At 38.5% G+C, this 21682-nt stretch overlaps 1 protein-coding gene and 2 long non-coding RNA genes across 4 annotated transcripts in view; 1 reads left to right on the forward strand and 2 right to left on the reverse strand.

Moving 5' to 3' along the window:
• The window catches only part of si:dkey-34e4.1 (carboxyl-terminal PDZ ligand of neuronal nitric oxide synthase protein), a 48412-nt gene that overhangs the window by 15642 nt on the left and 11088 nt on the right, over positions 1 to 21682 (reverse strand). For both annotated transcript variants that reach the window (XR_002291301.3, XM_004074680.5), the window contains exons 3-7: positions 6987 to 7079; positions 6734 to 6792; positions 5252 to 5360; positions 4653 to 4782; positions 3330 to 3487 (exon numbers count right to left, since the gene is read on the reverse strand). Coding sequence is in view for 1 of the 2 variants with exons in the window: in XM_004074680.5 (XP_004074728.1) it covers positions 3330 to 3487; positions 4653 to 4782; positions 5252 to 5360; positions 6734 to 6792; positions 6987 to 7079 (549 nt within the window). In the remaining variant the exon portion in view is untranslated. The remainder of the gene's footprint in view (positions 1 to 3329; positions 3488 to 4652; positions 4783 to 5251; positions 5361 to 6733; positions 6793 to 6986; positions 7080 to 21682) is intronic.
• Positions 19807 to 20133, reverse strand: LOC144996693 (uncharacterized). Its single transcript, XR_013659548.1, has 2 exons — positions 20044 to 20133; positions 19807 to 19932 (listed from the first exon to the last, which is right to left on the reverse strand). It is a non-coding gene; the product is annotated as an uncharacterized LOC144996693 (long non-coding RNA).
• Positions 20124 to 20478, forward strand: LOC144996692 (uncharacterized). The gene is made up of 2 exons (XR_013659547.1): positions 20124 to 20223; positions 20338 to 20478. It is a non-coding gene; the product is annotated as an uncharacterized LOC144996692 (long non-coding RNA).

Here is a 21682-nt window from a genome sequence, read left to right on the forward strand (position 1 = left end):
CCCACCTTGCCTCTGGTGGGAGGTTGACCCCAGTGTTCGGCAGCGGAGCCTCCACCAGTGTGAATGTGTGTGTGCATGGGTGAATGGGACTGTGACTGTAAAGCGAAAGAGGGTGGAAAGCGCTATATAAGTATACGCCATTTACCATTTACCATCCTTGCTATACTCAGCTGATTACCTGGACAAGGTGAGTCCAGCCAGTGTTAAAGTGCCAGAGAAATAAAACAAGCAAGAATGCGGCTGAATGTGGATTTACGCTGTGGTTACTTAGCTCAGTGACGTTTTTAGCAGCTTTGTGCTCTGATGATGGCGTAAAAAAAAGAAAAAAAAGAAGAAGCCCAAGGCCAAATCACTGACTCAGGGGGACAGAGTGGACATCCTGCAGCTCCAAAGGCAGACAACAGAGAACATTGGAAACCAAAGCACAAGAACGATACTACTAAATGTTATCACAGTAAACAGCTGCTTCTCTTCGCTGGAGAAGATCTTTTAAAAACCTTCCCAGTCCCTGTTTAAGACTCAAGTTATTGGTGACCAGAAATGAAGATGCTAATAGACCTCCCCCTCTCCATTTAAAACATAACATTATGGTACCTTTAAACAGATTGCCACACAGCAAGAAGGCCCTGCTTCAAGCCCCCACTGGGGAACCTGAAAAAGCATCACCTTTCTGTGTGGAGTTTGCATGTTCTCCCGGTCCATGCGTGGGTTTTCTCCGGGGACTCCGGCTCCCTCCCACCATCCAAAAACATCCTTCATAGGTTAAATAGTTACTCTAAATTGTCTCTAGGTGTGAATCTGAGTGTGTATGGGTGTGTGATTGTGGCCCTGTGACAGACTGGTGACCTGTATGTCCCCTGCCTACGCCTATAAGTGACCCCAAAAAGGACAAAAACGAGTTTAGAAAATAAATGAATACATAGTTTTTTTTTCATGTTTCAACCGTTCAGTCAACTGAAGACCATCCAACTATCCAAAGATATAAACTCCCATGGGGTCAAGTCAGGATCAGCTTAAAGTGAATAAAAATCACATTGTAAATTAGGGGGAAGGGGGGGACAATTGGAAAGAATTTGTGTACTTTTGTGTGGCATAGAGTAGTGACAATATTTGAGATATCAGAGGAGGAAAGGCAGACAACAACATAGGCTGTTCTGCAAAGGCTGTTCTGAAGAGGAAATGACATTACAATAACTTTTGCCCTCGATGTCAATCATTCCCCCCACCCCCCACCCCCCCACACACAAAATCCTCCGGCGGGCGACCGTGTCGTGCATTCAAGAATGCACGCAGCTTGTAATGGAAATGAATAAAATGGAAATTACCGTAAATTCCCGACTATAAAGCGCACCCGATTACAAGCCGCACCCACCCATTATCACGTGTTCAACTTCTTTTATACATACACAAGCCGCGTCAGAGTACAAGCCGCATTTATTAGGCAACACCTGACAAATCACGTCCTGACTCCCAGAGTAAGTGTAATTCATTTGCACACTGTGGGAGGAGTCAGCCTTGCCTCAGGCTCACGTATTTGAGTACACCCACATCTGCCAAACAGCATGGACCTCTATTCTGTTCACAAGTTCCTCAGTTATGATTTATTTTAATTTATTTTATTTTTTTATTTTTTTTACTTATTGACAATCTAAGTATCACACATAAAATTACAAACAGTAACCATATAATCAACATTACATCCCTCAGTTATGATGAGGAAATTTACATCCGCGATTCCCCATTTTCCATGAGTCTTAGGGGCTAAAGGCGGGGCCAACGCCCGGCTCGCCACACTGTTGTACGTGTTTAAGAATGAGCAAGTATCAGCAGTGCATGGAGGGGTGAACGGAAACAGCTCTCCTTCCGCTTGTGTCGCGGCAGCGTTATGGTACTAACAGGGCTGGTTAAAAAATACACCAGTAAAATAAAGCAGCGGCGACTGAAAAGCGCGCGCCTCAGCGCGATACGCACGCCTCAGCCCGGCGCGTGCGTCAGAAGTTTCCTTCCACAACAAACACTGTTGCTCCGCGGACGCCTCTGCACTCCGCGCTCGCCAAGCGCGCTCCTTGTCTCCCCTTCCTATCTTCTCCGACACCTCTGGCAAGGGCGGCTCCAAGGAGGAGCACTTCGTCCCCATTGCGCCGGTGGACGGAGAAAATCGTGTCTGTGCAAAGCAATCGGACTTAATACTGTACGTTTTGTGGATGAGGGGCGGATGCGTTGTTACGTGTGGGAGCCATCAGACTGCCATCAGCCCTGCAGCTCTATGTGATGAGCAGCAGGAAAACATGTCTCCAGCTCACACGGAGGCTGTGAGCTTTTCAATGCAAAATTCCGCTCAGTCCTTAGAAACCGTAAAAACGATCACATCGATTTGTGTTTCCAGTCGTGTCCCGACAAAAGAAAGGCTGATGTTATTCCCACATATTTACGTGCAGCCCAGCTGCAGATTGCAGCTTTTCCGTCAGCAGCTGACCGACTTTTCCAAACCCGTTGGTGATGGTGGATTTTTTCACGCCGCTTTTAACGCTTGCTTTTAACTTGAAAGCTTCATCATATTTTAGCGGCGATCACATGCACGTTGGGTCTAATGGCACCAAAGGATTCTGGGATGCGGCCGGGCATGCATGTTTCGTTTTGTTGAACCATGACTGAAGTGTCTAAGACCTGAAGTCATGTCCATGCTGTTTGGCTGCTCAGAGGTGTGTTGAAAAACAAATGACTTGTGCTTGGTGTTAGATAGAGAATTCAAACCATTCACTGAGTCCGAAAGTACGTGCATGGCGGCCGCCAATTAAATCCATGAATTAGCCGCGTCACTGAATAAGCCGCAGGGGCTGTAAGCTCAGGAAAAAAGTAGCGGCTTATAGTCCGGAAATTACGGTAATAACTAGCACGCATTAAATTTGTCGTATTTCCTCGCGAGACAGAAACTTCTGTTGTAGAATGAAGATGTGTATGTGCTGTTGAAACCGTGCACATGTGTGTAAGAAGAGGGAGTGCGTGGAGTGCAAGAGGGAGTGAGAGCTGCACGCAGGGAGAGAAGGAGAACAGTAATAAAAGGCTTCCCCCAGAAGCCCTTGAAGTCTGAACACAGGACTAGCAGAAAAGGTAAATTATCAGCAAAGATGAACGTGTTTAATGTGTTCATCATAGTTCCAATCACGCACAATATGCAGAACTTTAAAAAAAAAAAAAGAAAAGTGCAGTGATGCGGTTATCGTCACACCCCTATGTGTCCGTTAGCCTCAATTGGTTGCAGTGAGAGTGGTGGCCACTCTGTCCCCACATTTTCTGCCCTTCCTTTAGCCTTTCTAACTCTATCTTACCTTCAGAGATTGTCCAGGTCTGACAAATTTCAGTTCAGTCAGGCTCTGCAAGATCTCGCCGACAGCTTTTTCACAGAGTGAAGCTTCAGCTGAAGAAACGTCTCCTTGTTTGCTCTTCTCCTTTTCCTTGTCCTGCTCGGCTCCCGTTACTTCACGACCTTTAATAGACCACACAGCATGGAATAACGCTCCATCAGCAGCTGCCTTCAATCAGGATTTGTATTAACTGCTATTCTAGACTTTCCAATATTTTTTTTGTCATCGAAAATATTTAAATTTTTTAGCTTTCAAATTTTTCTTGATTAGGTCTTTTTTATTATTTTGCTTGCAAAAGTATATTTTACTTTGTGTAGCTGTAACTTTCTGACACAAGTAACTATCTGCCAGATCCAAGTTTAATTGCCAGGCAGCCAGCTTTGCGTGCTCTCAGATGAGTGTGAGTTTGTAAATTATAGATAAATGTCATTTGGCAAAAGAACATTCCTTTGTAAATGAGGGTGATGTTAAAAAAAGGAGATTTTTAATGCATGAGAGCAGCATGTCGCTGGAAGTTTTGGCATTTAGATGCCACTAAACTGATGGGGAAAGTTTAAACTGTTTAAAAGTTTGGTTGAAAATTAAAAATCCTGACACTGACACTGAAAAAACAAATAAGGTGCTGGAAAAGCTCTGTGTATGTCTGAGCAGGATAGTGCCATTCATCTAAAGTCAGCTGGATATTTTGACGAATTTGGTTAAAATTATTACAGGGATTGAATTCAGCAACTATTCTATGTAACTTCTTCTAAAGTGATCTGTGCCTGCGGGATTTGTGTGACAAAGCTATAATGTGGTTAAAAAAAGGCTCAATACTTGCGCTTTTACTTTGAAAAAACACATTTTATTGTTCCAACTCACCCTTTAAGTGATTCCATTGAACAAAGAGAAAAAGGGGCTGAAGTTTGTTTGTTTAGTTAACTGTTTACCACAGAGGAGAAAACATTTAAAAAGAAAGACTATGAGAACCGTACTGGCAGGAAAAAAAGATTTGCCGATTTTGGATCCGTCTTACACAGCCCTCCCTGTGCCTTTAAGGTTGCTATGGTGATGGTACCTGGAGCTGAAAATACATCTTATTAACTGCTTCTCCCCTGAGATTCTGATGAGCAGAATGGAAAGGCTTCTAGAAAAATCTGTGGGTTTAGAAAAATAAACTATGACGGAGTACAAAGAAATTAGAGTTTTTTTCTGCTATAAATGACTGACTAAACACAAAATAATGAGCATTATGTGTCTCCATCTTTTTGCACAACTCAAAAAGTTTAATTTGCAGTATCTTCTGACCGTGGGAACCGTCCTCCTCTGTTGACTTGTCACTGTCTCCGTCTGCGTCCTGCTCAGCATGCTGCAGACTGATTTTATGGCAAACCTCGAACGCCTGACCCACAGTCCGCACGATGCGCATTGCCTGTGTCTGCAGAAACACACAAAGAACAAAAAAAATTACAAGAGTCATCCTCATGTAAACATTTCTCAAATGGGGATGATTTGTGGCTTCAAATTTAATTTTTTCTGCCAGGAAAACACAGCAGAGGCTCAAAGAAATAACCAAAATGTAGGGAATGATTGAGGTCTGAAAGAAGTAGCTCTTCTCTGTCTTTTAGAGAGATGGTTTTTAGCCTTCAGTGCAGGCTGGGGACCTGCAAAGTGAGTTAAAGGGAACTGAGTGAGATCAGATTGAATCCAGACGCACAAATTGAATAACAAAGTGGGAATGATTCAAGAGATTTCAATTAACAAACCCTCCACTCCCAAAGAAAAAATTATATTAGTTTTTTTATTTTATTTGACATGTCATTTAAAAAAAAATTGGGTTACAGATTGAAGTTTGGCTTTTTGGGGCATTTATAAGGCTGAGTGTTTGAACGGAGCTAGATCTCTACCTTCTTCTTGGATTTGAAGACGTTACATCTGAAGGAATTGCTGGAGCCATCTCTGGCGATGTAGCTGAAGATCTTCAAGTCCTGCGAGTCATGAGACACGTAGAAAATTCTGGAAAACGCAATAGCAAATGTGTGTAAGTAAAAGTTATACAGAAATATATGTATACAAACCAAAAGAGAGAGAGTGTAAAAAGCAGCTGAAAGCTTATTTCAGTGCTGCTCCTTTTTTACAGAGAACAAACGACATGTTGTGCAGTTTGTATCTGCATTTTACTAAAACCTCAATCTTTTATTGATCATAATTGACCAAATACATAGTTTAGAATAGGTCAAAATTAATTTACAGAAATGTTTTTAAACTCCTAGGACCTGGCGACCACATATGTGGACATCACATTTTGGGTTATATTGATTATTAAAGCAATTAGTAGTTAATTCTGCCTAAATTGTGACTACGTCTGTAGAAAAGTTAGTTAAAATATGATCCTGGTCTTAAGAGGTCATAATTTTAATAACTACAAAATGATCCGTAGTTTTTTTTCCTTAAGTGTTTTATTGCTTACATTTATTGAAATGTTTTAAATGATAAAAAATGTACTTTCAATCTTTTCATTAACAAAAAAGAAAGTCTCAAAAAAGGAACAGAAATAATTGCTAATTTTCGTTTTTTTCATGAAATATTATTGCTGTTCCCTGTGGGACACCACGATTTTGTATCTGTTTAATCTGGATGATTGTTTTTATTTACTGAATTTTAATCTGGTTTAACCCCTCATCACTTTACACCCTTTTTAAAGTGAATGTGAATGAATTGGATAGAAAAGCGAAAAAATATGCGTTTACGGCAAACTAATTCACTCGATATTTCTGCAAGCAAACTGATGTAATGTCGAAATGAACTGACTTCAACCAGAAGCAAATGAAATTAAAAGTCAAAAGTTTTTTAAAATAACTTAATAACAGATGAGTTTATTTTTGGCAAATACTATCTGCTGTGTGATAAGCATTAAAGAAATGTCGACCTTCTTTTTAATGTCACACACTTCCTTACTAAGAAACATTTTTGCCAAATGAAAAATCAATAATTTACAAACCTTCACAACCTCAAGCTGCTGCCGTGTAATTAAACTTAGATCTGACAGATTTGAACTTTTTGCAGCACGTTGACAGCTTAGCATGCATAAAAAATAACTTTTTTTTTCCAAGTACAAGAAACACAGTTCGTTAAAAATAAATATAATCCAACTGTACATCAACATTCCAAGGTATAGATTATTTATAAGGTATGTTAAAGGCCCACTGAACAGAACTCATTCCAGCACCAGTCTTACATGATCCAGAACATGCAAAGTGCCATGCCTCTACTGAATGAAATCATTTGAGGGAATTTAATGGATTTCTAAAGGTTCTCCACACATAAAGTGAATATCAGACATATTTGCTGAGCATGTTCTCTATTCAAAGTGTGTGATGTTTACTGACCTGTATATCGGATCACCCATGATCATCATTTTGCTCTCGTCCCACGTCCATTCTTTTCTCTGCGTGTGACAAAAAGGATCACTTAGCAAAGACGCTGGCAGAAGTTTTTTTTTTGTTTTTTTTTGAGACCCACTCCAATAAAAATTACGTTTTTGGTGTTTTAAACATGTTCAGGAGTGTTTTTTAAATAGATCAAAAGATGACTGGAGTGGGTCTTTAAGGAGTTCTGAAGCTGAGACTAACAGCTTCTTACCTTTTGTTTCTTCCTCAGCATCACCTTGACACCGTCAACTGAAACCAATATGCTGACCTTCTTCTTCTTGATGTTCTTGGCCTTGAATTCGTACTGAAAACCAAACAAAAATAAGTGAATGATGTTAAAAATGTTTGTTAATCCTTTACAATAATTAAGAAATCATTTGAAGAAAAAAATCTGACTTAGTCTTTCACTTTGAAAAAACGGAATAAAAACTCTTTGCTGTTAAATCCTGCTTTATTAATGACACTGAATTAAAAGTAAAATCTGTTAGGAATCAGACCATAATCTACATCTCCTTGAATAATTTGTCAGCTAGTAATGGAAGTTCAGAGAGTTCCACGGGTAAATATTTGAATCTTAGCCAACTTTGTGGTCATGTGCCAATATATTAAACCTGTCTAATAAATGCAAACAAAAGTCTACTTCAGATAAATGATTAAGTAGGTTGTGCGATCGTCTCTGTTGTCTTTGCTCACTGGAACAGAAAAAGCTGCATGGGCCTTAGTGACTAACGCCCTGTCAGCTGGGTTAGTGCTCTGCTAAAGAACTTAGAACGTCTGGCCTGTCAGATCAAATCAGGGTCATGTTAGAAGCAAAAAGCAAAGTCCTGCTTGGGCTGGATATCAGTGGCCACACCCCCAAAAGTTGGTCTGGATCAGTACAGCGACCCATGGTGCCACTTCATTCTAGGTCAAAGATGCAGCCGTTTGATTCAGCTAAAAATGGTCATTATCAGGGTTCATATGTGCTCTTTAAAGTTTAAAGAGATATTTTAAGAAAAGAAAAAACAAAAAGTCTGTCCTCTTTAACAGCCTATATTGTAATCACTGACAGCTCAAACCACTCTAATACTATGATACATTGCACATCTTGATTATGCTTTTCTTTTACAGCCACCTTGGCTTAAAACAAGTCACTCAGTGGGCACTTTCAGTTTTCAGGTCACTGTCACATTAAAGATGCACATCTTTCAGTAGAATGATCCATCTTCTGCAAATCTACCACTTTTTATTAGAATATTTTAAAGATAAAAGCCAAAAGATTAATTAATTACCAAAACAGAAGAAGGTAGAAGAATGTTGGCAGAAGTGGAGTGGATATTGATCATTAAAACCAGTTGGTGTGGTATATCAGAAAATAGGATTTTCAATCAAAGTTCTTGGTAAATGGGGCTGAATGGGAATCTAGCCTTGTCACAGTGAGAATGCGCTGGTTTGAACCCCAGCTGTATGGAGTTTGCATGCTCTGCATGGATTTTCTCTGGACGCAGCACCTTCCTTCCATAGTCCAAAGACACTCATCATGGGTGTACCGTACCCTGCCTTTGCCCAACAGTAGCCAGGTAGGCCCCAGCAACCCCATGACCCCAACCAGAAATAATTGGTATTGAAAAACAGATGAATTCTGAATAAGAGCCAATCTGCAAAGATTTAATTTTATTTTTATTGTAGACAATACACGTATTCTGCTTTCTTTTTTCTTCACTCTGCTTCAGTGTTCAGTTGGACTGGGGTTTTACTCTCTCTCCAACTAGTGAAGCTTATAACTAATTTGTTGGAATATTTATGTTTCCTCTAAGAAATAACTTTTACAAAGCTTTCTAGAAGATATGGCATTTCCACAGAACATTTTCACCTTTTAGCTAAAAAAGGTATTTAAAATGTCTATTAGTGTCTTTCAAATGTCATTGTTTCTATCTATTCATAGCATTAGAATGTTAAACGGTTTGAAATCCTTGACAATCTAGGATTTTGTCCTCAGCAGATGATCATGAAAATGCCAACAGGTGGACAGGTATGTTAAGCGTTTTGTTGCAAGGTTCATTCGGCGCCTAGAAAATCTCATTTCTAAAGAAGAAAATATTTTTAATAAAACTATAACTAACATGTGTATGCTACTAAGAGACGGTTTATTTTGCTTCAGTTTTGTAATTAGAAAAGTGTAGCTTCTGGGTGTTCTCAGTAACCAAGGATAAAAAAACTGGGTCTGGGCCAAATTGATCCCATAAATTTGACCAAAATGCATTTCTGGTCTTAAGAGGATTCAATATTCTTCATTGTCACCTAGTGCATGCTTAGGAGAGTGCATAACATCTGGAATTTTTTAAATAATTAATTTACCTTGCACATAAGCCTTTGTTAAAAAACATTTAAGCTACGATTGGAATGATCTCTGATGATGTGGAAAGATTTTGTTTGTTGTATGTATTTGTGTAAGAAGAAAACTATTGTTTTATAAAAAATATAATATAAAAATACACAAAAAGGGTTTATTTCTATTAATAATGATCCACTGAATAAATATATCTGTATATGGTGTTGTGATAAACGTAGGCAGAACCCACAATGTCGTTTTAATCCCAAACAATCCTGTGTAGGTCTATGTGGAAAGAACAGGTGAGAAAACCACTTCTCCTTCATGCTTAAGATTTCCAAAACACCATTAGGACAAAGAAGTACCTTTACCTTAAAGCTGTGGGAATGTGGTACAGCTCATTAATAATTTAGGATTTCTGTCAGTATTCTGCTGAAGCAAAACTGGAATTTGCTATTTCCTTCTGAGAATAAAAGCTTTACATTTTGGGGCTAAGTGCTCTAAAATATTTAGGCTTTCAATGCACTTGTGATTTTTTATTTTGTATCAAAGACGTAAAAAAAAATTAATAGCTCGTGACAAAAACGCTCCACTCTCATCTCTGACACTGTCAGGTTGATGAGCCTCCAGCAAGATGTAAATAAATCCTACTTTTGGTTATGTTACCTTTGTGCTTGTTAGAAGAAATATTAGGAATAAGAGATGAAATATTTTGAAAATATAAATATATTTTAATGATGCAAGATGGTTTTTTAAAGCACTAAAGTTTTTAGATTGACAGTTGTGTCTAGATTTATCACAAAGTTTTCATTTACACATTGGTTGTCTGTTTTGAAAGCAAAACGGCAAATTCACATCGAACATCGTAGGCGTGTTTCAATAGTAAGTTTAGTTTAATGTACATTCAACGACTTCAAAAGCATTACTACACAAGAAAAGATCTTCGATCCTCTCTCTGTATTTTGCTGACTTCATTCCTACTTCTGTCGACATCACAAAATTGGTGTTTTGTGTTGTAAATTACATTCATTTCTCCACACTAAGAATTAATGTCTTGTCATCTATGGTGCTATAGATTTTTGGTGGAATATAAAATCTTTATGTCAAGCTTTTATTTTGAAGGTGTAGCAGAAGTTTATGAACCAGTTCTCTGTTTTTCTCCCACTGTGGCTCTGTCTATCCACACAAGAAGACCAAAGATTGAGCGCTGCATCGAGTCGTTTTTAGGACGGGAGTACAATGTTCCAGATGTGAAGTGTTAATCGCGTCTGACTCGACGATGCAGTTTGGGCTGTTGCTGCTTTGGTGTAGATTGGGGGGAAAAGACTCGTAGGTCTTCCCCAACAGCAAAACAATTTCTAGGGAATTCTCATCACTGCAATCTATTATCAAAGAGTCACAAAGTAGTGATGACTTTGGTGCACAAACTAAGGACAAGAAACTGAGTCTTGGTGCATTATTTGAACAAAGGGTGATGTGGCCACTTTGGCAGACATCTAACCGGTCAAACTAGGGATGGGCCGACATATTTTTTCCCCGGCCAATACAGATAACCCCTATTTTCCCTGCAACTGTGGCTGAAAGCGGATATTTGCCGATAACGATATTTAATTGTCTCCAATGACACAAACTTTAGATTTCCTTTTTGTTTTTTGAATAGAAATGCACAACTGCTCTTTTACTATCTAATCATCTTGTACTTAACCTTTTTTTAATATACAACAAGGGATCTCAAAGGAATAAGTAACACTTTTCACGTTGAAAATATATCAGAAAAAACAGACCATTTACAAACTATTAGACATAACTGTAAACCATAAGCTTCCCATTCCCAGGAATCTATTAGGAACAATATCTGTCCCTATCAAAAAATAACATATACCAGAAACAGTCAGAAAAATGACTGAGTATGACTGTAAACATAAAGTGCTGCTCCTGCTGTAACCACTTGTCAAGGTAAAAAAAAAAAAAGCATTGGTGGCATTTAGGGGGAATTTTTCATGTCAGACCGATACAAATGAATTTAAATTAAGCAAATATCGCCCGATAACAATACTGGCGCCAATAGCCCAATGGCCCATCCCTAGGTCAAACCACAGGAGACCATAAATCCTTAATCCTTAAAACAGAAACGATGGAAAAACAGTGATATGACTTTATTTCAACATGTGCATGACCTAAACCAACAGCATCAAGATGACATCTCAGCTCTTTAACAAAGTCTAAACCTTACTAGCTCTCCACTTTTCCACATGTTCTACAGTCTTGTGCAGTATGTTATTTATGGTTACTACACATTTTGGTGGGCTTGAAATAAATGCCTGGACTTGTGAGCCGTTGTGCCACAGTTACTTGACATAAACGTTTTTATTGAGAAATTGAGATTGCTCCAACAATAGGATAATCTGGAGACCGAGTTCAATTCGCGTGAAGGTAATGAGCAATATTTTAGGTTGGTTCAGACTGCTTTCACACTGCACTGTCCAGAACCAGCTAAACTGCTTGGAAACATGTACCCGTAGCTACAACAGTTGATTTTGTTGGACAGTATGGCTTAAGCTATGCGTCAACAGGAAATAACAAGCAAAATATAATGTCATATGAGGCATTTTGGTTGTTTTTTTTTCACCCCAACTACTTTTTTTTTTATTCACTTTAATTATTTAGACTGAAAAGACTTCATTGTAGCTGAACTGCATCATATTTAAATTTGAACAAATCAAAACTTTTTCTTTTTTTTTAAGTTTTCTTGACTCATTTGCATCCAAGTTCAGATAAACTTCCACCGCTGCCAATCAAAGTGGTTTTTACAAGAAAATTATATGTGGTGTAGAACTAACAGTTTTAGTGCAAAACCATTCTCACTGATGGTGAAGGAGTCTTTTCCATTAACAGGTATCTATAATTCAAAGAATACAGCTCTTAATAACTGTGCAGAAACTAAAAACAAATGTATCATTAGAAATAGGACCAGCTTTTGATTTGAAGTTCATTGAGTCTTGTGATATTTTTTTGAAGAAGAAAAAAAACACTATAAGAAGATGAAAAAACATTAAAAAGGCCATATTTACATGCTGTCAAGGTTTTAAGTAAAAGTAGGGTCTGCCCCCTGGACCTCAAGCAGTCCTGAAGAGCAGTGGAATGTGAGTGTTTGCGGGTCACTGATGCTCACTGTCAAAGCACTGAATCCATAGGGGAGTCCACAATAGGCCCTATAGATGGTAACCTAGCAACCTCTTTGTAGTATCCAAGGTTTTGGGGAGTTCTAGGACATTCTATCATGTTTTCCCTCTATTTAAAATTCATCAACTGAAGCAGAACTGGATTAAGAAAAAAAGTCTAACTTCTAAACATTTTTTTGTTTTAAAAATACTTTCGTTTTGAACCTAACTTAGCAGAATTGACTAATTACGAGAATATCAAGTGGCTTTTTTGAAGGAGAATCTCTCCATCAGCTGAGATAACAGCTGCTCAGCGACCCAAACCCTCTGAGTAACCCTGTTTATTGGTTTCAGCCTTGCAGCCACAAAGACAGTGACTCCCGTGAAGCTGCCCGAGCCTCCAGAGTGCACTGGCACATCCCATCATTAGTCAGCAGGAGTGTGCATGAGGGAGCAATTAGGCTTAGAGTTTCTATGGACGACAACCTTCAACCTGAAAAGAGGCAGTTGGGCAGTTATTGTTTTCTGGTGCAAGGATCTGAGCAGCTTTTGCTTGCATGAAAACATGATCAAATTCAACAAACTGAGCTTGTTTCATAAGAACTTCTGTTTTGCCTGACTTGGAGAGTAAAGCAGAGACTCTCCAAGACCAATGGCTTACATAACTTATGCAGCAAATCTGTTTATAGAGGCTGACAATCGATAAATCACTGCACTTTTTAATCCATCAAAGCCACCTAGAGGACCTGTTGGTGTACTTGATTTATCATCTAAATGCCCTTCAGCTTCAAACTGAAGAAGCAAGATTTGGAATGCCAAGTCAATTGGAATACAGGCATCTTTGGCAAAGGATCAACAGTGCCTGCTTTTCAGATAAAGCAGCTGTGACGGCCGAGGCAAGCGCTTCTCTGGCTCTGATGTCCTCAAAATGGAATTGACCCCTGCACAAGTGACTCACTAATAGAGCTGGGGAAAGAACTGCCAGCCCTGGAGCTCTAATGATGATGGTTCCTAAGGGATAGTCACACAGGTCAAGGAGGGTAGGCAAATTAAAGACAGAAGTAATAAATATCCCATTGTCAGAGTGACTCAATGTTAGTTTTTTGACTTGATTTGTGTTTTCAGACACTAATTTGGAGAAGCTTTAACTTCAAAAATAAAGTTAAAACAATATGGCATGACCTCATATCTAAAATGACAAAAGTACACCAACTTTCACTTTCACAATTTATCATCTAATCCTTGACTTTTATCTAAAAGAAAATAAAAGTTTCTCCTCAATACAAATTTAGCACATGAATGTGTGGATGTGTATAAGCTTTGTGCAGCAATGTGTTTTGTGTAAAGATACACTCTGAGAAATGTATTGTAACGATCTGTGGAGTTAGATTGTGGTACATTTTTTCCTATATTTTTTTACTCAGGATTTATACAATATCTCTCACATTAAATTTCAATGTGAGCAAAGGTCTGACATTTTTTTCTGTTGATTTATAACTACCAGTTTTTCATTTTAAGGACTGAGTATCACTACACTACACCACTAATCTTTAGTTTCCTTCAACATTTGCTTGGTGTTTAAGTTTTACAACAAGTTTTATTTCAAGAAAATACTTTGGTGTATACTTATATACCACTTTTCTTTCCTGCAATAAGGCCCAAAGTACCTTACTGTGACAGGCTCATTCACCCATGCACAAAGACATACAAACACTGGTGGTGGCTTTACTGCCTTACACTGCTGCCAACCTCAACCGCCAAGAGCAATGTGAGGTTAGGCGTCCTGCCCAAGGACACTTTGACAGATGGGCAGGAAAGGCAGAAACTGAACCTGTAACCTTTTCATTAACTTCATTACATGTTGAAAGTAAGCCACTTCAAGGTTAACAATTATGCAGTGGAAGTTTATTTTATCAAGCATAAGCACTGCAACCCAAGTCCTTCATTGTGGAAGTAACCATTCATCTGTTTATCCATTTATTTAGGAGGGGTGTAGCAATTAACTGATTAATCGATGAATTGATTTACCAAACCCAATTGATCTGTCTGAGGCAAGTTGTTGATCAAATTGAATTGATTTATACCATTATAAAATCATTTCAAAATGAAATAAATCAATAATCGAGCTTGGAAAACACTATTTGGATTGAGACATAGTAGGTTTATTTCATTTTAATGTAAAAACGACCAAGGGCCATCACAGCAGACGGCAGTGATAAATAATCAAGTTATCATTACAGTCCAATGTGAGGAAACACTTTGACTTTAGTAAAGACATGTGACCATACAGTGTGTTAGAATGCTCTGATAATGTTACATTTGTACTATTTTTATGAGGAAAAACAAACGGTGGGCTGGACTTCATGAAACAAAAATTTGAATATTGTTTACTTGTTTGTTTGTACACATTTAATTTACACATACAATTTACACATTATTTTGAAAGATAAACAAGAAGACTGGAAACTCTTCCTGCAGTGTTCAGTACCCAGGTATTCACCTCTGAGTCACACTGGTTGAATTTTTAGCTAAAGATGTCCTGGATCAATTTTAGGTAAGTGACTCTGATTAAATCGGATTATCTAAAATGAATCAATATCGACTATGAATCGTTATGACATGATTCATTAAACCCTTTTCATGTAACATTTCATCTTTCCATCATATTCGTATAAACTCTCAAAATCACTACAAGTTGCAAGCGGTGAAAATCATTCATTTTCTTATGTTCCTGCCAACCTATTTCCATTAACCGTACAGGTCTATGTTGAGGCCAAACTCAGGACAAAACAAGCGATGACATCTACCTCAAACGTTGCAACTTTTCTATCTGAAGTCTGTTGAAACAAGTCAAGAGATTTTAAGTATTTCTCAACTGTTTTACCTGTTGTTACCACATATTTTGAATGATTTAAATGGCAAGCTCTTAAAAAACTGAAAGAATCTGATCTATAGGATCCAGGGATTTCATGAATCAACATCTGCTCTTTTTAATGAAGACTGACAAGACTGTGTGGAAAGTTACAAGAGATGACAGGACTCCTGAGAGACGGCAGGTGGTGTGAACAACCGGTAGCGAGAAGTGAGAGAAATAAACAAAGGAAAACACGATTCATTAGATGATCAACCACTTAGTGAGATATCAAGTTTGAGGTCAACGCATCCCCATATGTTTAACCTGTTTTACAGGGTCAAACATTGGGTGTGAATCGGGGGCGCCATCTGTGCGTTACATCAAAATATGCTCCACAAAGCCCCTTACAAGAGGCTTTAAGGGGGTGTGACAGTTCATGAAGCTCCAACATGAGTAGCTTAAATCTGTCTGAAAAGAACAGAAGCAGCTCTTTTTAGAACTCCACACTTATGAGACAGCAGCTTGAGCGCTTGTCCCGTTCCATCTGCTTTCTTTCATGTGTAAAAGTAAAAAGTAAATTAATAGATGTCTATTTAGAGAGCAAAAAAAGGGTTAGATTTGTATTCATTTATCAGTTCAGATAAAGCACTTGAAAGCAATCGAAAACATACAATGAAAATCAAAAGACTTTCTTTAGATAAGCGGTACTCAGGATGCAGCATAATAAGCCCAAGAATCAAAGTCTATGTATCCCCGGGAGACGATGAGAATGTGTGTAGCATTACATGCTGCTCCATCTAACATCCTTGGAGTTATTTGAATCTGGGCAGAAGTGGTGGAACATCTAATTGCCATCCAAAGACCCAAACTGGTTCGAGATGTAGAGAAAGCATTGTATAAAGGTTAGCATTGGAAATAGGATTATTGATGTTTCAATGTTAGACTGACGAGAGCAGCAGAAAGATGGGGATTTCGGTGAGGTCAATAAAGCATAGGTTGTGATGCTGAAGTAAAGAAAACTGTCATTGGTTACAACAGAAACCCAGACTACAGTGATGCTGTGGTTTCATGGTATGATAAAAAACTTTGGACCTGAAGAGAGCGACTTCTATCAAAACCTCCAAAGTCATTGTGAGGAAGAAGACAAGTCACGAGACAAGACTGCAGTCGAATTAACTTGAGATGCAATTATTTAAAGTAGGCGAATGACATGAAAAAGTCTGGATTTTAGGAAATTAATTCTGCTCCAGAAACATGCTGATGCTTCTGGCGCGTGTGATTATGAGCTTACAGAGTTTCTCATGTCTCATTATCTATTCAGTTTTTCCACCCTGATGGATTGATATGAATGGAAATAACAATGAATGCAAACTAATGCAGTTTGACACACATTTCACTGAAGGATATGTTTTGATTCACAAAATGAAAGAGGAAGTCCCAAAGAAAAAATACATTCTTTACACTGAAATACAGACTTGTTATTGATAGAAGTTAGAAGCCTGTTAAAATGTAGATACATCAAATCCTTGTAATGGGACCGTGGTTTTTGACCAATGACTGTCTTTACATAGATGTACTCCAGGTCACCATTTTGGTGTCCACCACATTGAAATTTTTGAAGAGATTTTCCAAAAATATTCAAAAGTCCATTAAAGACAAGTCTGACAGCTGATGAACACCAACTATCAATCATAGAATTCTTAATGACGGACATGACATGAGTCAGACAGACAAATTGACTGGAGTTCCTTCCGCCCAACTGAGTGGGACAAATTAACTTGAAAGTTTTGTCGAGTCCACCCATGGTCAACCATTGACTGTAAATGAGAACTGGGCCGAGTGAGTGTGACGTCACTCACAGAAAATATCTCACTTTTCTATAGGTCTAACGACATAAAGTCGTTTCAGTTGCAAATTCTTGGGATACGGACACCGATGTTTTGGAGCCAGACGTTGTCAAGAAGCAGTAATTAGTCTGACTTGGTCTGAATCAACGTTTCTACGGCAACCACACTGGTCAATCAGGAGTGAGCTTATTAGAAGTCCACACCCCTACCACTTGAAAGTGGGCTTGAGAGAATCTGTCAATCAAAGGTTTCGAACGTTGGACGAGAGGGGACCTGGAGGCATCACATACTTTTATTGAGGCCTCAGATTTTCCAGCTTATAACTTGCACTATAAAAAAATATCATGAAAAAAGAGGTTTAACAAGAACATGTTAGAAAAGGTAGCAGAGCAAGAATGGTTATTCTGACAAATACAATGGAAGTCTGTGGGATGTTGGCGATTTGAAGCCAGCGGGTACTTCCTAAAATGTTTTAAAGTTCACTTCCATGTTAATTTTTTTAACATGGAAGTGAACAGGAAATTAATTATGCTCCCTGAAGCATTCAGTGTTCATGTGAGAGATGGTAATACTACCAACATTTGGTACTTCCTGTTTTGTGTAAAGCTTATGAAGGGGAGGTGGAGTTTGACCAATACAGATGTATACTCGCTAACAAAAGTCCACTTTTAGGGGAATCTAATAATTTTATTTGTCACCTTGTGTGAAAAAACATCAATCAATGCAGTAAGGTAATAAAAACATGAAGCTTTTGCAGCTTTAAAACCACAGTGAAAATGACTGGTTAATGCAAGTCAGGATTTCAGAACCAGCAGCGTTATTTAAAATCCACCTGAACTCAAAGCTTTTAAAGGTCAGCGGCTTCCTGAATGTTTAAACACAAACCTTATACCCTAGAAAAGACCCAAAAAAGATCTGAGCTATAATGAAATAAAGATGGAGCTAGTAAAGCAAAGAATCTGAGGAGATTGAAAAAAACAGCACCTTTTTTTCAGCCCACTGGAGTAGACGGAAAATAGCAAATCCAGTCACCTCACTGAGCCTGCAGCTCTTTCCTTAGTCATTTTCCGGCAAATTATTTCAACACAATGGGCCAGGCCTCTCTGGCTTGTAATGCTGAGACAGGCAGTGACACAGTTTACACCTGATATGAGTTTATCTGGAGTGTTATGAGGAGAATGTGTGTCTAGATCAGTGTTTTTCAACCAGTGTGCCGCGGCACACTAGTGTGCCGTGGGAGATGGTCAAGTGCGCCGTGGAGAAATTGCCCTCATTCACTGATCTAAAAACATTTTCCATCTCCAGGAAATCAGCTCTTTGTTCATCCAAACAGGCCCTGATAAAACACTGAGTAGCTAGGAATATAAAAGATCTAAATATATCTAAATATAAAATTACTTTTTTCTTTGTGTTTATTTAATTCTATTAAAGACATTTTGATAAGAATCACGGTACCGCGATTTAGCTGCAGCTATAACTGGTGTAAGGAAAAGTCCCGCCCCTTTAACTGTCTCCGCCAATCATTCTTAAAGGTTTAATCACATGTCATCAGTCTGACCAATCAGAAGTGGTTAAAGTCTTCACTTCCTTGTTCTTAATTCTGCTGATAAAGTCGCTCAGTTCTAACAAAAATACCAGCTAAAGCTCGTCTTTGGTTCATCTTTTAGAAAAAAACAGCCGCTACTTCCTGCTTTTTCTGCCACAATTATCACAAAAATCCACGTGAGATTGCGGCGGGGGGGGGGGGGGGGGGGATGGGGGGGGGCTGTCGATCAATACAGACCATGAGTTTTTGCTTTTTTTTTTTTTTGATGCTGGTGTGCCGCGGGATTTTTTTCAGGGTTAAAGTGTGCCGTGGCTCAAAAAAGGTTGAAAAACACTGGTCTAGATCACACACTTGAGCAATGTCAGCTCATATATTGAAAGTGTGGTAGCATGAGGGGAATTTCAAATTATTGAAGAGAGGATTTTCTTTTTATTATATTCATGGTAGATATAGAGATTATACATTATAAATCAAAAGCATTAGTTACTTTGATCCTTACCAACATTAGAGCTAAATCAAATACATGGGTGAGTGAAAATATTAGGGAGCCCGTGTCCTGACATTAAGATATAAAAATATATCTTGTTCCCACAGATTAATATCTTGTTCCCACAGGTTATTATGTCGTTCACACAAAATACTATTCCGTTCCCACAAGATACTATTCCGTTCCCACAAGATACTATTGCGTTCCCTCGAAATACTATTCCGTTCCCTCGAAATGATTAACTCGTGCGAACGCAATAATTATGTCGTTCGAACGCAATAATTAATCCGTTCGAACGCAATAATTATTCACGTCATAAGTCATTCACGCGGATATGCTCTCTGTACGCCGGCAAAACTAAGCCACTTTCAGCGGTAACTTCCGTGTCTCTGTGACCCATATTCGTTCAAAAAAGGAACATGAAAAACAAAAATGATCACTTTATTACCGTCTCAATGAATATAAGAAAAATATCAATAGATTTATGATAACTAGGCTGCTTTGTCATACGATAGCTCCTGCTAGGCTACCACTAGCTCCGCCGCAGAGCTCTTTGATGTATGCCGGCATTTGGGCAACTGGCTGGTCTGTTGTCAGACAGCTGATATGGTAGTTTAGGGTCGAACAGGAATAATAATATTCAGGACTTGTCTTTTATTAACTTTAGCAGTCAGTCGCTTTACATTCGAAGGCTATAAGGATACATGCTAACTGACTAGCCGATCATTGATCCTGTTATTCATTTACGTCATAGATTTACAGCAGATACCTTTACATTTCTGTCTGTGTGTGTCTCATTACATTGCATTGAAGACACGCAGGATGTTTAGAGAACAGATTTATTTATTTTAAAAAGCACAAAAGCATCCATCGTATTCACGTTCACATCATCTGGTACGCCCTCCGGTCATCTTGCTGCAAAAGCCGCTTCCTGCCGCTACTTCCGTGTCTCTGTGAGCATTCAATAGGGGTAAAAATGAAAGCAAGAATGGTCGATCTGTTATTGTCTCGATGACAATCTGAAAAATATATTAAGCTGTCTGCTCCGCCTAATGCACTTACCTTTAGCTTGTAGCATAACAACAATAGCAGTACGTCACGTTTCCCAGAATGCTTTCCTGCCAATCATTGGCCAATCACCGTGTCCCTGTGACCAAGGTCTAACAACAAGACCAATGGTTGGCCGCAAAGCATTCTGGGAAACGTGACGTACTGCTATTGTTGTTATGCTACAAGCTAAAGGTAAGTGCTTTCGGCGAAGCAGCCAGCTTAATATGATATTTTTCAGATTGTCATCCAGACAATAACAGATCGACCATTCTTGCTTTTATTTTTACCCCTATTGAATGCTCACAGAGACACGGAAGTAGCGGCAGGAAGCGGCTTTTGCAGCAAGATGACTGAGGGCGTACCACAGATCATCATCATCATGTGAATGAACGTGAATACGATGGATGCTTTGTGCTTTTTGAAATAAATAAATCTGTTCTCTAAACATCCTGCGTGTCTTCAATGCAATGCAATGTAATGAGACACACACAGACATAAATGTGAAGGTATCTGCTGTAAATCTATGACGTAAATTAATAACAGGATCAATGATCGGCTAGTCAGTTAGCATGTAGCCTAATAGCCTTCGAATGTAAAGCAACTGACTGCTAAAGTTAATAAAAGACAAGTCCTGAATATTATTATTCCTATTCGACCCTAAACTACAATATCAGCTGTCTGACAATAGACCAGCCAGTTGCCCAAATGCCGGCATACATCAAAGAGCTCTGCGGCGGAGCTAGTAGTAGCCTAGCAGGAGCTATCGTATGACAATGCAGCCTAGTTATCATAAATCTTTTGATATTTTTCTTATATTCATTGAGACAGTAATAAAGTGATCATTTTTGTTTTTCATGTTCCTTTTTTGAACGAATATGGGTCACAGAGACACGGAAGTTACCGCTGAAAGGCGTACATATCCGCGTGAATGACTTATGACGTGAATAATTATTGCGTTCGAACGGATTAATTATTGCGTTCGCACGACATAATTATTGCGTTCGCATGAGTTAATCATTTCGAGGGAACGGAATAGTATTTTGAGGGAACGCAATAGTATCTTGTGGGAACGGAATAGTATCTTGTGGGAACGGAATAGTATTTCGTGCGAACGACATAATAACCTGTGGGAACAAGATATTAATCTGTGGGAACAAGATATATTTTTATATCTTAATGTCAGGACACGGGCTCAGTAAAATATAGTAACTATAAGTAAGTATAAAACTAGATGTCAGAGTTACTTAAGAAGCAATTATGTGTTAAATAAAAACTTTGGTTTGAGGCAAATAAAAGGTAATAAATCATGAATGACTCCTCAATTGCTTTAAAATAAAAAAATGGAAAGTATAGGTTTTTATGTTCTTTTCTAAATGACATACTGACCTACTCTACTGTCTAAAGTGGTTAAGGAACTGCTTTTAAGGTTGACAAGTGGCATTTAATTTAGAAGTCTTATAGTTATTGTTGTAACTGGCAAAATGGGGCCTTTTACTTCCCAATTTATTAAAGAAAAACTATTGATTTATCTATAAATTTCAACCTGTATCTTGTAAACCTATAGTGCCATCAAAGTGATCTATAAGGCAATTATGACACTCATACCGGTAATTAGAGTTTGTGCACTACTGTAAACTAGAGAGAGACTATA

The sequence above is a fragment of the Oryzias latipes genome, chromosome 12 (genome assembly GCF_053564925.1).
Source record: "Oryzias latipes strain Hd-rR chromosome 12, Olatipes_Hd-rR_3.1".
NCBI lineage: Eukaryota > Metazoa > Chordata > Actinopteri > Beloniformes > Adrianichthyidae > Oryzias > Oryzias latipes.